The sequence below is a fragment of the Triticum aestivum genome, chromosome 6D (assembly GCF_018294505.1).
Source record: "Triticum aestivum cultivar Chinese Spring chromosome 6D, IWGSC CS RefSeq v2.1, whole genome shotgun sequence".
In the NCBI taxonomy this organism is placed as follows: Eukaryota; Viridiplantae; Streptophyta; class Magnoliopsida; order Poales; family Poaceae; genus Triticum; species Triticum aestivum.
In genome coordinates, this window is record NC_057811.1 from 14,115,707 (window position 1) to 14,130,014 (window position 14,308).

General features: G+C 42.1%; 1 protein-coding gene across 1 annotated transcript; it reads right to left on the bottom strand.

Annotated features, from left to right (window-relative positions):
* Positions 1-2,079: 2,079 nt before the first annotated feature.
* LOC123143086 (ruBisCO large subunit-binding protein subunit beta, chloroplastic) lies at positions 2,080-6,664 on the bottom strand. The gene is made up of 15 exons (XM_044561881.1): positions 6,576-6,664; positions 6,264-6,476; positions 6,025-6,150; positions 5,796-5,933; positions 5,604-5,699; positions 5,027-5,269; positions 4,685-4,919; positions 4,438-4,607; positions 4,217-4,294; positions 4,013-4,084; positions 3,361-3,465; positions 3,149-3,241; positions 2,972-3,064; positions 2,489-2,612; positions 2,080-2,398 (listed from the first exon to the last, which is right to left on the bottom strand). The coding sequence occupies exons 2-15, from the start codon at positions 6,471-6,473 to the stop codon at positions 2,385-2,387; spliced, it is 1,797 nt and encodes a 598-aa protein (XP_044417816.1). The 5' UTR covers positions 6,474-6,476; positions 6,576-6,664; the 3' UTR covers positions 2,080-2,384.
* Between the last annotated feature and the right edge of the window lie 7,644 nt (positions 6,665-14,308).

The following is a 14,308-nucleotide window of genomic DNA, read 5'->3' on the forward strand; positions in this document are numbered from 1 at the left end:
CTTTTTTTCTGTTAGGTTTTTGAGGATTCTAAAAATGTTTAACGGGGTTCCCCCGTTAAATTCGGATGTAACTTTTCGAGTAGATGATTTTTCATATAAAAAAACTTTTTCATCCGAGTTCGTATGCAAAAGTTATGCCCATTTTAAGAATTTCCAGAGAGATTTTGCAAATAAAGTCGAAATTCATATTTGTTAATTTTCCCAACAACTAGACCACATATCACATGGGAAACTTATTTTATTTTATTTTTTTGACATTTCCATCATTTTCTTTTGTTTTTTCTAAAACTGAAAAGGCGAGGGGGGGGGGGGGGGGTAGAGTTTGAAAATGAGGCCTCCTTTAGTCCCGGTTGGTCTGGCCAACCGCGACTAAAGGTTCGGGCCATTAGTCGCGGTTGGCCAGACCAACCGGGACTAAAGGTCTAACCTTTAGTCCCGGTTGGCCTGGCCAACCGCGACTAAAGGCCTTCGGGCCAGCCTGAGGACCTTTAGTCCCGGTTGGCCAGGCCAACCGGGACTAAAGCCCCTCCCGTCCGCCAGCGCGCGCTGGGCCCAGATAGTTGGTCGCGGGCCTCCTCCCGAACCGCGACTAAAGACCCCTTTAGTCGCGGTTCGATTATTTTGGGGACTAATGGGGGCGTATGGAAGCCTCTTTTTCTACTAGTGTATTAACTTTTTTTTTTACAATATTTTGTGCTACCATTCCCATTACGCGTCACTAAATTATCCTTAGTTAAGACCACTCCTCTACACAGGCCCAAAAGAATATCTTAACCCTTAGTGGGACTTTCAACTTCGAAATGAATTTCCTATGGAAAACATGATTGTCATTTACCATGTCCGCATACATGGACTTAAACAAAAACATCCTGGAAGTATGATTGTATGAAGTTGCCGCCGGAAAGCATCCGTCTCCTGAAACAAATTAACATCAACCAACAACTGGACCATGTGTAACCAATCAGTTCCTTTATCACCTGATAAGAGTCTGGTGAAAAGTATCATGTTTCCATTGCACAATGTTATACAGAGAAGGGCACTGCTGGCTAACCTAGTGCTCGTCCATCAGCAACAAAGTATGAGCCCTGACTAAGAAAAAGTCTTCCTTGACTTTTAATAGACCCTTTGAGAATGGTGAACTTGTCGGTTTTACTGTCACTTGAGACACTTTCTGAATGTGGATATTTGTTGAAGCAACTCCTGCCAGACTACATTTTCATTTATAAGCTTGAACAACCATTTGTTGACAAACATTTTATTTTGGATTCCAGATCCACTCCAAGATCACCCTGGTCCTTTGTTCTGAAAATAATGCCTTACTTGGTTAATCGATATTTCTTACGTTCACCACATAGCCAGAGAAAACGAAATCTGTTCACCCCATTATGTATTTCAAAGGACAAAACATTGGTAGACTGGTGAGCACTGGATTGATAAGAACAAGTCGTCCTCCATATGGCAACTCACCATTACAGCTATTGATTTTTTTTCTCAAACCGGTCTTCTATCCTTTTCCATTTCTTATTCGAGAGTTTCCACTTTCCAGAAATGAATAGGGGTACCAAGGTAACGGAGTGGGAAAAATCATGACTTGCACCCAAATAACTCCTTATATTTGTCCTCAACCTCCTTAGCCCGACCGAAGCAGGATATCTCACTTTTATGATTTTTTTAGACCAAAAGGTTGCTTAAAATTCATCAAACGAGTTTCACATCGACGCACCGAAGAATGGTTATACCACATTCTATGAGATGCGTAAGTCTACTAAGTTGCCCATCTCTATTAGCCTGTGTGCAATGAGGATAGCTAACATGTTAGCGACAAGGTTGAAAATGATGGGAGACATTGGATTGCACTGCCTCAGACCCTTCCTAGTCTGAAAGCAATGACCAATATCATCATTGTCTTTAATCACCAATTCGCCATGTTACCGCTTATGAGGAACCTTGCAATCAAGTCGCACCACTGTGGCACGAAACCTTCCTTGCAAAGAGTCTACCGAATCCAGATATGAAAGATCATCATTGCCACAAGCCTACGCTCAGTTAAGGAACACATGCACAAAAGGAACAACTGTGAGTATTGCGAAACCTTTCATGCGAAGAGTATACCGAGTCCATATATGGAACGTCGTCATTACCACAAGCCTACGCTTGTTTAAGGAACAAATGCTCGAAAAGAACAACTGTGAATGGTATGTAGCTACAATATTCCATGCAACTAATCATCATTCACTTTTAGGACTATAAAACAAACTATTCATTGCGGCTTTGACTCGCCACAACAGCAAGTAATAAATTTATTTCTCAAAACATAACGCAGTAGTTCTGCCTCTGATATAGCATGCTGCCGAGGCACAGGAATGCATAGCTCTTGTCCTAAATTAGAATCCATAACCTGTACAAAAAATTAAAACAAGTTAGTAAGACCATATTGATTCCTGAGTAAGAAATAGCAGACGATGATGAGCAGATTGTCTCTGTATACCTGAACCGCACATCGGGTTCACAACAGGTGCACACTTAGGCGCCCTTATGTCGACGACAACAGCGTCCGAGGTGATGAAAGTTTTCGCCACTGATGCAGCATGCTCCAAGCAACACCTCACCACCTGTTTGCGCAACATCCAGTTAATTTTTGTTTGAGCTTGATGCTTATGCACAGAAAGGAGGGTAAAGAAAATAGTTGGATGCAAATAAGGAGGTACATAGAATCCCCCTTAGAAAGGTCTCATCAAACTGGTCACCCCTTCAAAGTTTATGGGTTCCATGCTTATTGTTTCAGCATAGTTACAAATACAATTATATGTCAGTTAGGATAAACACCCAATCGCCATTTCCCGACAAAACATAATGGACTCTAGGATTTTTCAGGTACATTATCTTGAAAAAAGTGTACCATAGCATCCTCATATGAGAGTATCGGTTATATGACGTGGTCAAAGAGAACATTGCTTCTGCAAGCACATACCTTGGTTGGATCAATAATACCAGCAGCCATCAAATCCTCGTAGTTTCCTGTAGCGGCATTGTAACCATAGCTGGAGTTGTCAATGGCAAGGACCTGAATGCAGGCAAGTTCCAAATTGGTTATGCTCAAGTTTTTGAATATCAAATTCATATTTGAAAACAAATTTGAGTTCCAAACCTTCTCAATAACTACGCTGCCATTAATGCCAGCATTTTCTGCAATCAGTTTAAGTGGATAACTTAAGGACTTCCTCACAATTTCAGCCCCAACCTTGAAAATACGAAGAGGTGATTAGTTCAGTGCGAGGGAAGAAAACAACGCCTTGAACTAAATACAGAATTCCGTTATTGAAACCTTGCGAAAGAGGATCCCATTAACTTTTTTCATACCTTCTGTTCATCATTCTCAAGGGTTTGTTTAATAGCATCCACTTTTGATGCAAGCCTTACGAGGGTACAACCACCACCAACTACAATACCTTCCTCAACAGCCGCCTGCCCACAAAGAAAGGTAGTCAATTAACAAAGAAATGAGTACATATAGGTTTTGTTGTAAAGTAAAATCAACACAATTCTAGAATGCACTAGAAGGCCCTCTGAATGATATCAAAGGTACACAAATCCCTTTTTCTTTTCCTTCTAAGGGCCTCTTTGATTCGTAGGATTTCCAAAACGCGGGAATAGGAAAAACATGGGATTAGAGTGGAATGTCGTCTTGAATCCTACAGGATTGTACGAGTGTTTGATTGTGCATAGAAAAAACTTAGGATTCTTTAAAAGAGGTTTGAGTGGATGGAATGTTTCCTATGAAATCTAGTGCAAATAAATCCTACGGAAAAATTCCTATGGTTTACAATCCTACGAATCAAACAACCAAGATAGGAAAAATTCCTAAGGATTAGAATCCTCCAAAATTCCTTTGAGAATCCTTTGAATCAAAGAAGCCCTAAACTAGCTGCTCTCGCTCTACCAGTTCGTACTGAACTTTCACTTTCATTTATAGGCAAAAACCAATTGGAATTTAACCAGGAGAAAACATTACCTTTGTTGCATTCAGCGCGTCTTCGACCCTCAGTTTCTTTTCCTTTAGCTCGGTTTCAGTCTGTGCTCCTACCTACAAACCAGATGTATTATGTTATAGCTATTGTATTCTGCTAATGCAACCTAAAAAGTGCACTACTGGGTGTATTTCTGGAATTGTTGCCTAGTACATCAATAGATATCTCAGCGTGAACATCGGCTGTACCTGAATGATAGCAACACCACCATATAATTTGGCTATCCTCTCTTTTAGCTTTTCTTTTTCATATTCATGTTCAGTAGCCTGAAAAAAAAAGTTTCGGAACAAAATTTTAGTCAGGGTATTTTCATCCACACTTAAGTGAGACACACACTTGCGCGCGACAAGCTAATTGAACTATATATGCTGGAAATATGGAGCATCCAATAAGTTCACAATATACAGACCTCAATCTGGTTCTTGATTTGTGTCACCCTTTTGATTACTTCCTCTTGTGTAGTACCATCTCCAATTATTGTTGTTGAATCCTTAGTAATTACAACCTTGGCAGCAGTTCCTAGGACAGTTTTGTCTGCTTTATGCAGGGGCACTCCAAATTCGTCTCTGATGACAGTGCCTGCATGAAGAACGACCGTTATAACTGAACAAGTATCACAACGGGACGCATCGTGTCACACCAAACATCAAGCCCACCTCCTGTCAGAGTGGCGATGTCATCGAGGTATTGACTCCTGCGCTCCCCGAAACCAGGGGCTCTTATAGCAGCAATCTGTAGTGAGCCTCTAAGCCTGTTGAGCACGAGGGCTGCAAGAGCTTCCTGCTCAATGTCCTCTGCAATTATTAGAACTGGATATCCACTCGTAATAGCATCCTCTAGAATAGCGATGAGATCTTTGGCGCTGTTAATTTTCTTGTCCACGAGAAGGAGCTGAGCAATATATTATAAATATATCAGCTTAAGAGCACATAACTCATGGAGATTGTGCTAACTGAAGTAAGTAGACGAACTGCATGCCAAGACAATGTGCGACAGACCTTGCAATTGTTATACTCCACTGTCATTCTTTCACCGTCGGTCACAAAGTAGGGAGAAATATAGCCGCGGTCGAATCGCATCCCTTCGACCACATAGAGGCTGTTTTCAGAACTCTTTCCTTCTTCGAGCGTGACTACCCCATGTCGCCCAACCTTGCTCACAGCATCAGCTATAATGTTGCCAATTGCATAATCATTTCCAGCACTTACAGCAGCAACATCGACAAGTTCACTATCTTTGACCTGCAGTATTTAATGCAACTTGGCAAATTTGAATTTCAAATAGAGAGTACTCCCTTTAAAAATTAATATATGAGATTCAAATGAGGATTAGGGCTCCTGAAAATGATAACAATGGGCTAATATCTCATGAATGGTAGTTAGGGCATAGGGGTGAGTCATCTGCTCCATTCATAATTAGCATAGGGAGCAGAAGTTACTATAATTAATCTGATGCATTTTCTTGTTGCATTACAAGATTGGTCGAGTATTTATCATAGGATGATAGAGGAAATGTGATATAGAATTCAGAATGAATGTATTTTCGGAACTGAACAATGGATTAGCAAATCTAAACCTCCTTGGACATCTTTTGGAGCTCATAGACTAGCGCTTTGGCTGTTTTCTCGATACCACGGGCAATCTGTACTGGATTAGCACCAGCACCTACAATCTGGAGAAAGTAAAGAAATCTAACATTATTTACCGTCGAATATATAAAATAGTTATGCTATAAAAGACAAGACACAAGATATTTGTATTGGTGTACCTTAACACCCTCGGTGATCATCCCTTGAGCAAGGATGACCGATGTGGTTGTACCATCACCAGCCAAGTCATTTGTCTTAGCAGCAGCTTGCCTAACCAATTTAGCTCCAATATTTTCGACGGGGTCTTCGAGCTCAACCTGGTCGATAGCCAACAACGTCAAAAGTTCATACCACGGATTCAACTTACATTAGGATTGCATGGTAAGAATAAACCGTAATGACACGTACCTCTTTTGCTACCGTAACACCGTCATTAACGATTCTAGGTGGCCCGTACTTGCTCTCAAGGACAACATTCCGTCCTTTTGGACCAAGAGTAACTCCAACCAGGTTTGCGAGCTTATTCACTCCATTCTGATAGGGAAATATGCAATCAGAAATTGGCATAGAAAACCAAAAATACAGAACGACATAGACGATATATAGTAGCATTATTTAATTGAGGGTGATTAGATTGTACAACTCACTTGCAGCTTCCTCATAGCCGACCCATCCTTGTTGAAATACAGTTCCTTTGCGGCGTTCACTCTGAAATTGCACCTTCTCCTAGGCCTGATTTCCTGGGGAAGTGAAACAAATGTGGGCGAAACCAGGGAAAGAGCCTTCTTGGTGGAGAATCCGGTAGGAGCGGCAGCACTGAGGCCGCATGTGGAGATGCCACAAAATGGTGAAGCCATAGTCTATATCAATGTCACAAAAGTTTAAATAATTTATGTTAGAATGCTGAACATCACAATAGCAGGGAGAGGGAAGGAGGGAGTTGTCGGATCGATCGATACCTGGTTACTCTGATCTCGTCTTGTGCTCCACCTTCCTTGTGTAGGGTTTAGTGGAGGTTTCTTTGGTTTGTCGTTTAACTCATCATCCTTCTCCTCTCTTAAATAGCCAACGGAGCAAAGGAGGCAAAGGTTGAGAGAGAAATAGGTAAAGGCTGAATGCCGTTGGGCCCTTTGGAGCATGTGGAGTCTTCATTACGGGATGATATCTCAGTCTTCTTTCGTTTTAGTGATGATGCCACGTATAGGATAATTACTAACCTGTAAGAGACAGAGAAATGAAAAAATAGTTGTGATTTCCTTATTACTTAACTAAGAGATGATCTCTTAGAACCGGAGATAAAACAATGTTTTCGTTCCTTATCCTAAATGTCATCTCTTAGTCATATACTAACGTAAAACATGTTTTTCTTTTTTCATCTCTAGACTAGATTACGGGGATGATCAAGAGAAGACCATCTTCTCAACATTGTACATGCACTTAATTAGTACTCCCTCCGTCCCATAAGATCGTTTTGCAAGCTAGGGAGTACTAGTTTACGAGCTACTCCCTTAATGATCTAAACGCTCTTATATTTTTTACGGAGGGAGTACTCAGCTCATTAAGCTCGTGCTTGCTATGTCTGGTAAGCTTAACAAGCGAAAACCCTGCTCGCAGTCGTCGGAAGCGTGTTAAGGTGGCGAGTACCCGTGAGCGCTAGTTAACACTTAACGCGCACTACTGCATATATCTAACAGGAATCCAAATTCTTCTACAATTTGGCCAAAAAATTAGATATTAGATTCTGGAACTAACCATACATTGAACTCCTACGGGCTGGGTTGGGTTGATTAGATGGTGTAACTTAAGATAAGAATATGTGGTGTGTTGTTTTAACTAGCTTAACGTGAAACTCGTTAAGCTTAACGAGCTAAAACCGATTATTTGCTTAATTCATTTAGAAGCTAGCTATTGGCTATTGAGCACTCATTAAGCTCACAAGCTGAGAACTTTGTGTCCACCCCTAGTCTATCCACGTTGTACTGGAAGAAAATAGAACTCTCTATCTCTCTCCCTCTCTCCTTGCTTTTTCTTTGCTAGAACTCGCTTCCTCTCCCTTTGCTTGCTAGACGGACAAAGTTACTTGTGGCAAGTTCTTTATGTCGAGGTAGTGTCTGTTCACCGTGCCGACAAAATTGTGGCCCCTTCTGTAAATACGGCAAGCATCTACACGTCGAAGGATTTGGGTTGGTTTGGCGAAATCAAGGAGACACATCAGACTGGCATCCCCATTCTGAACTGCCTTCTCATATATTTCATCAAGAGGAGGATACAGCACTGGATGCATGCATGGATTGCAATCGATGAGTAGGCGTATACATGCATGAGAGATACTTGTGCACGTGGAGATCATTTCGTATTTTTAAGAGGACCAGAAGATGCAGCTCGGTTTGTTTGCTGAGGAAATATTTGTACGACCGGGATGCTCGCACAGAAAAGAGCACCTCCTCCTTCAAGAAAGAAAGTTAGGGCTCGTGCCTCTCGCCGGCACCAGTGCAGGTCTGTCTGTTCTCCGGTGCCCCTAGGGCCATGCAGGCGCGGTGGATTCTGGCAAGGGCCGCCGGGAGGTCTCCGTTTTTAGTCGTTTTTTCAATCTTGTTAAAGTTTGTGTCCTGCTCAGAAAGGCCAGACAACGGCGGCTCCCTGAAGATGGAATAAAGGTATCCCCGCCTAGCCCCCGTTTCGACGGTGCGTCTAGCATCGTTGGTGGACGTGTGGAGGTGTGTCTCCGGCAAACGATCTATCTTTGGTGGATTTGCTCGGATCTCGTCGTTGTTCGTCTACGTTCGTGTGTCTTCGGTTTGGATCCTTCAGATCTACGTTATTCTTCATCGCGGCGGTTGCCGTTCTGGGGTGCTGGTCCTATGGGGCCTTAGCACAACGACTTTCCGACTGTCTACTACAACAAGTTGTGCCTGACTACAGCGATGGAGGAGCGATGACAGCGGCGCGCCTTCGGCTCGCTTCAGTGCTTGTAGTCGCCGCTAGGTGGTCTACGGATCTGGATGTAATTTTTATTTCTGGTGTTCGTTGTATTGCCATGATTGAAGATGAATATATTGGAAGTTTTCCCGCAAAAAATAAAAAGATTTGTACGACCACGGCACAGAACATAACTGTGATCTATCTAGCTTGCTCGCGGTCCATATATGTACATGTGTGTACGTAGCTTTTTTTCCTTATTAAGACAGTCTTTTCTTTTGTCTTATCAACCATAGCTTTATTTTCTTTTAACCCAAAGGTGCATATAGCTAGATAGATATAGTACATAGAATGCCGGGCATTGGATGCTTTCCTGCCGGAACGAGCAAAGCTACTACTCCCAAAAGGGCATAACAGAACAGTGACCTATCTTTCTAGCTAGACCATAGCTTTGTCGGTCCATATATGTGTGCAAGTATTGAGCAGATTTGGGAGGAAGGAATCACTGATGAACTGGTACGGACGGATCACACGTGGTCTTCATTGATTTGGAGGAAAATTAGAGGGGTATAAATTTTTCCTGCAACACTAGTATTTACCCCTTTGATTCACAAGAATAGATAGATGGAAAACCAGAGGTTTTTTTTCCTTGGTCTCATCTCCAGTGGAGAAGTACGTACAAGAATGAAAAAAAATTCCACCCACTCGTCATTTTTTAGAATTCCTGTGCACACATTGAATCAAGCAAATAGTTGCAGCCAAAACGGAGTTTTGAGCTGATAATGGACACCTTTACAATTCCCGTGGTATCTCTTTGCCTGCAAATTAAGAGCAATTTTAGCATGCTCCCTCTTATCTCCTCTTTTCACATGGGAGGTAGGAAGGTAAGAGTTACTCGGACCCACTACTTAATGAAATCAACGGCTCAGATCTATTAAATTAATACTCTTACCTCCCTTGATATGCTGCATTTGTCTTGTCCTTGTCCCCAAGTTTCTAGTGCCTGTGTTTTTTCTTGTTTTCTTTCTTTTTGGGTTTTCATTCGGTTTTCCCTGATTAGCCGAGAATGTTAGGTTTCCAGGTCAGATTTTCCTTATAAACTAGACCAGCTCTCTTCTTCTTAATAAGATGCAGGAACTCCCTGCCCCTCTCGAGGTGTTCTCGAAAAAAAAAGAGGAGGTAAGGGGGAGCATGTTAAAATTTGCTGCAAATTAAACGATATAATTTTCTAGAGTTCCTTTTTCTTCAATCGTGTGTTTTTCCTATCCCATTGCTACATTTCTACATTTCTTTTTTCAGTTCCTCCATTTTTCCTATCCTGTCAGTCAAAGAAGCCGTAGTGTTCAATATGATGCATTCTAGCTAGAAGTAGCTAGTTAGGTTTCGATCATATTTGCTGTGATGTGCGTAATGGCTCAGAATGGTCTAAAGATAAGAATGATTCGACTATTGGAGATCGGTTCACGTCACTCATTTGTATAACTATTGTTTTTTCATTAATGACTGCTATGCCAAATACGTCATGTTATGGGATTCTTTGGACTACAAGATCAAACCAAGTAGTAGACCGGGGTCTCATAGATAATGTTCAAGAAATTGGGATAACTTAGCAACCTGTTTTAATCTTTGGCTTGACTCTTTTCCATTATTCTTTAGTTTCCCACTTTCTCTAATAAGTGCAGTTACTATGGCGCCGCAACAAGAAAACTCAGAAAAGTACAAATTATTAAGATTTATTTTTGAAAAGGTAAAAGTTATACGAATTTAAAATAAAATTAATAAACTAAAGAACCACAATGTTTTTTGACATTGAAGTATATATTTTTGGAACTGCCAGTCAAAAAGGAAACCACTTTTTCCTAGTTGTATGTGAAAGATATCACCCAATATTTATTGCTGCAAATCAATCATTCCTTCTTATTTTTCCTAGTATTTATGCTTAGGAACTCAAGTTCTGAATTATTTTTTACTTCATTTTGTCTAATGCTGATAAGACAACAATTTTTAAACCTTTTTGTCTGTATGTATTTTAGATTTTTTTAATAATGTATAACATAATGTTAAATATAGAATATCCAAAAAGGTTTCCCATTTATATCTATTTATATATCAATTATGCTCCAACCAAATGCAAATTTGACCTAAATTTCCAGTTAAATGCTGACTTTCTTTGCCAGCCGACCCAACACCCTGTCTCTTCAGGAGGAAAGCTTGCTTGCGTACCTTACTTGAAAACAAAAAGCTTGAGTTGTACCCGAAGCGGAAGATTTGATGAGCCAATGCTTGCTCTCTGACTGCTCTTATCACTTCTTCTTGACCTCTGCTGTCAATGTTCTGAGTGCCGCCCCTGTCCCTAAACTTATGGATTATAGAGCCTGATTCAAGCATTTGAAAGTCTAAAGTAAACCTGGATTGTCAAACGGGACACCCAAGCTTCTTTACCGAAGAACAGAATAATCTGTTGCACCTAGGAAACCCTAGGTAGGAGTACATCTTTTTCTACGTATGTATGTTTGTGCCAGACAGAAAGGTTAACTCAGAACCTAAAGTACCAAAGAAACAATTAAGTCTTTTCTAGGGTGATTGCACCGACAACCGTGCCAAGGAACATGTAAAACAGTTCGACCAAATGGGATCATCGTGATCATAGCTACTACCGTAGAGCTGAACGCCAAGCTATAGCTTTTGCTTTTCTTTCTTTCAAACCCAAAAATCACTGAAACTACTATACAGTGTCGGCCATTGGGTGCTTTCCCTTCCGAAACGAGCACCGCTGCTGCTGCTACTACTACTTACGTACGTACATGCTTGGTTGAACAGTAGTTTCAAACAAAAATAGAAATAAATTTCAAAAAACTGATTTGTTTTTGGCATGCAAGATGCTCGAATGCGCAAGGTGTTTGCAAAATTTCATTATTTTTGGATATGTGAAGAGATCATGGCAAAAGAAAAAGTCCAAACACCAGAAATTTTTGCACGCACCTTGCACATATAATCATTTTACATAATTTTTTTTTAAAAAAGGAGGACCTTACAAAGTAGTACAACAATATACCTGAATCCGCCATCTTAGCAACATCTGCCACTAGTCCTACCATATGATGAAGGGGGGCAAGCTGGGCCAAATACCCAGACCTCTCACCTAAGCCTAACACCTAAAGCCGGAGGCCCCGACCGAGCCACATACCGGATCCGGGGCACAATCCGGTCCGACACACTCACATGTGTCGTCGCCGCCATCTCCCACTGGTCCATCTTCAGAGCAGACTGAGGTGCCAACCTTGGCAGGTTCCTCCGCCATCGACGCCACCATGACGCCAAACGACGACCACCATCTACGCTAGTCCATCTCCAAGCAGAAGGAGCGCTACCACAGGACGAAGACCGGTGGAGAATAGATGAAACGCCACACACATTGCCGCCGCCAAACACCTCACACGCACCGCAAAGCGCCCACCATGCTTCCGGGAACCCCGGGCGACGCCTTCAAGAAGGAGCGCGACGGAAGTACGACGCCGTCGCCCGCAAGGGGAACTAGAGCTTTTGCCCAAAGGAAGAGCACAATGAAAGACGGGAGAGAACCTCGACAAGGCCTCCAAGAAGGGGACCGACGCCCAGCAAAGGCGCCGCCATTGTCGTGGCCTCCACCGACGGCCAAGGGTTTCCCCCGGTCCCGCCCCATCCCATCCACCCGGCCAAAGACCTGGCCAGGGGAGCGCACGCAGCCAGAGAAGGCGTTGGACTTCATCGAAGCAGGCACGCCGGATGACGGGGCACCCCGACCCACTGTAGTAGACGTTCACCGAGACCTCACCGCCCGCACGGCCGAAGTCGCGGACCACCAGCACCCACGGCCCTCGCCCGCCGAAGAGGCAACGCCGTCCACACCGCCCGAGGCCGCCGCCCTGGCATCCACCCACCGCACACATCCTGTCAAAACATGGAGAAAAACCCACACCGCCGCCACCAGGGAGCACCACACCGCGAAAACCCAAGCCGGGCAGGACGAGGCAAGGCCACGCCGGCCAGATCCGGGCCACATAAAAAAACAATTTTTGAGTTATTTTTGAATTTATTGTTCATCAGTGGGTGCAGCTGAGCCCGGGCTTCGAATTGCTCTGTCCAGAATATGGCACTTTGCGGGGGTATGTTTTTGTTTTGAAACTGCAGTTTCTGGTGGGCTTCATTTCCTGGAGAAGTATGTGGGTTATACACAGCGGAGACCTCCTAATCAGTGTCTTCACGCCAACTTTTTTTTTTGAGGGGGTGTCTTCACGCCAACTAACCTCCGTAGTGGCCGCAGGTCCTCTCGTGGGCCACAGCTCTGTTTGTTTTTCATTCACTTGCTTTTTTTCTTGGTTACTTCTGTCTTGTTCACTAAAAAAGCGGTGTTCCCCTAAAAAGAAACTAAGAAGCGGTGTTGATTTACATTATAAAATGTTCATAGTTTTTAAAAAGTTTGTGAGCGTAAAAAAGCTCATAAATGTATAAAAAGGTAACGTACCTGAAAAAAGTTCATGAAATTTGAAAAAAGTTCATGAATCTGAAACAAATTGTAGAGGTGAAATTTTTTCATGGATTTATAAAAATTTCATGAATTTTAAAAAAGTTAAAGAACAAGAAAAAAGTATATGAATTCCAAAAGCGTTGTGAATTTTTAAGAAGTTTGTGAAATTTGAATAATGTTCATAAATTTGTAAAATTGTACAAAAATTTGAAAAAATGTAACAAACTAAAAAAATCTTCACAAATTTGATGTTCATGAATTTAAAAATAGTTCATGAATTTTAAGAAGTCAATAATTTGAAGAAAAAACATGAATTTTAAAGAAACTAATGAATTAAAAAAATATCTCATGAATTTGGAAAAAATCATGAATTTTAAAATCTTCACGAATTTTAAATAGTTCTTGAATTTCATGAAGAATTCTGTCCTAGAAAAACCAGAAAAAAACGTGCTTAAAACTGGCCGAGATGCTTCTTGAAGCTTCCCGAAACCAGGATGAGCTTCAGACAAACAAAGTGCTAAAACATTTAGATGAGCCGGCCCACTGAGAATACTAGCGAATGGGTGGGTGCAAGCTTCATACAGATTTGTGTATATTTGGGAGAGCAACTAGTTAACAAGCGCTCCTTCGGGAGCCTCGCAACGATCAGCGCGACTTGGCGCGCTCTCAGCCATTCGTCACGTGTCGCGCTCTGGACGCTTCCTCCGGATTTTTTTTTTTATTTTTCCGCACGCGTTTTCGGCTTTTTAAACGGTTTTTTTCGACTTTTTGGTTTTCCCCCGTCTTCCTTAGCTTTTCGATCAAAAAAAATTAAAAAAGAAATTTTTTTTGCGCAAAAAAACGTGTTTTCTTTTTTTTTTCTTTCGCGAAAGTCACGGTTTTTCTTCCGCAAGAGGCACGGTTGTGCTTTAGCGAGAGTCACGGCCGTGCCTTTCAGAAACGGAAAAAACGCGTTTTCTATTTTTTTTCTTTCGCGAGAGTCACGGTTTAGCTTCCGCGAGAGGCACGGTTGTGCTTTAGCGAGAGTCACGGCCGTTCCTTTCGGAAACGGAAAAAAACGTATTTTCTGTTTTTTTTTCTTTCGCGAGAGTCACGGTTTTGCTTCCGCGAGAGGCACGGTTGTGCTTTCGCGAGAGTCATGGCCGTGCCTCTCGGAAAGGGAAAAACAAAACGCGTTTTCTGTTTTTTTCTTTCGCGAGAGTCACGATTTTGCTTCCGCGAGAGGCACGGTAGTGCTTTCGCGAGAGTCACGGCCGTGCCTCTCGG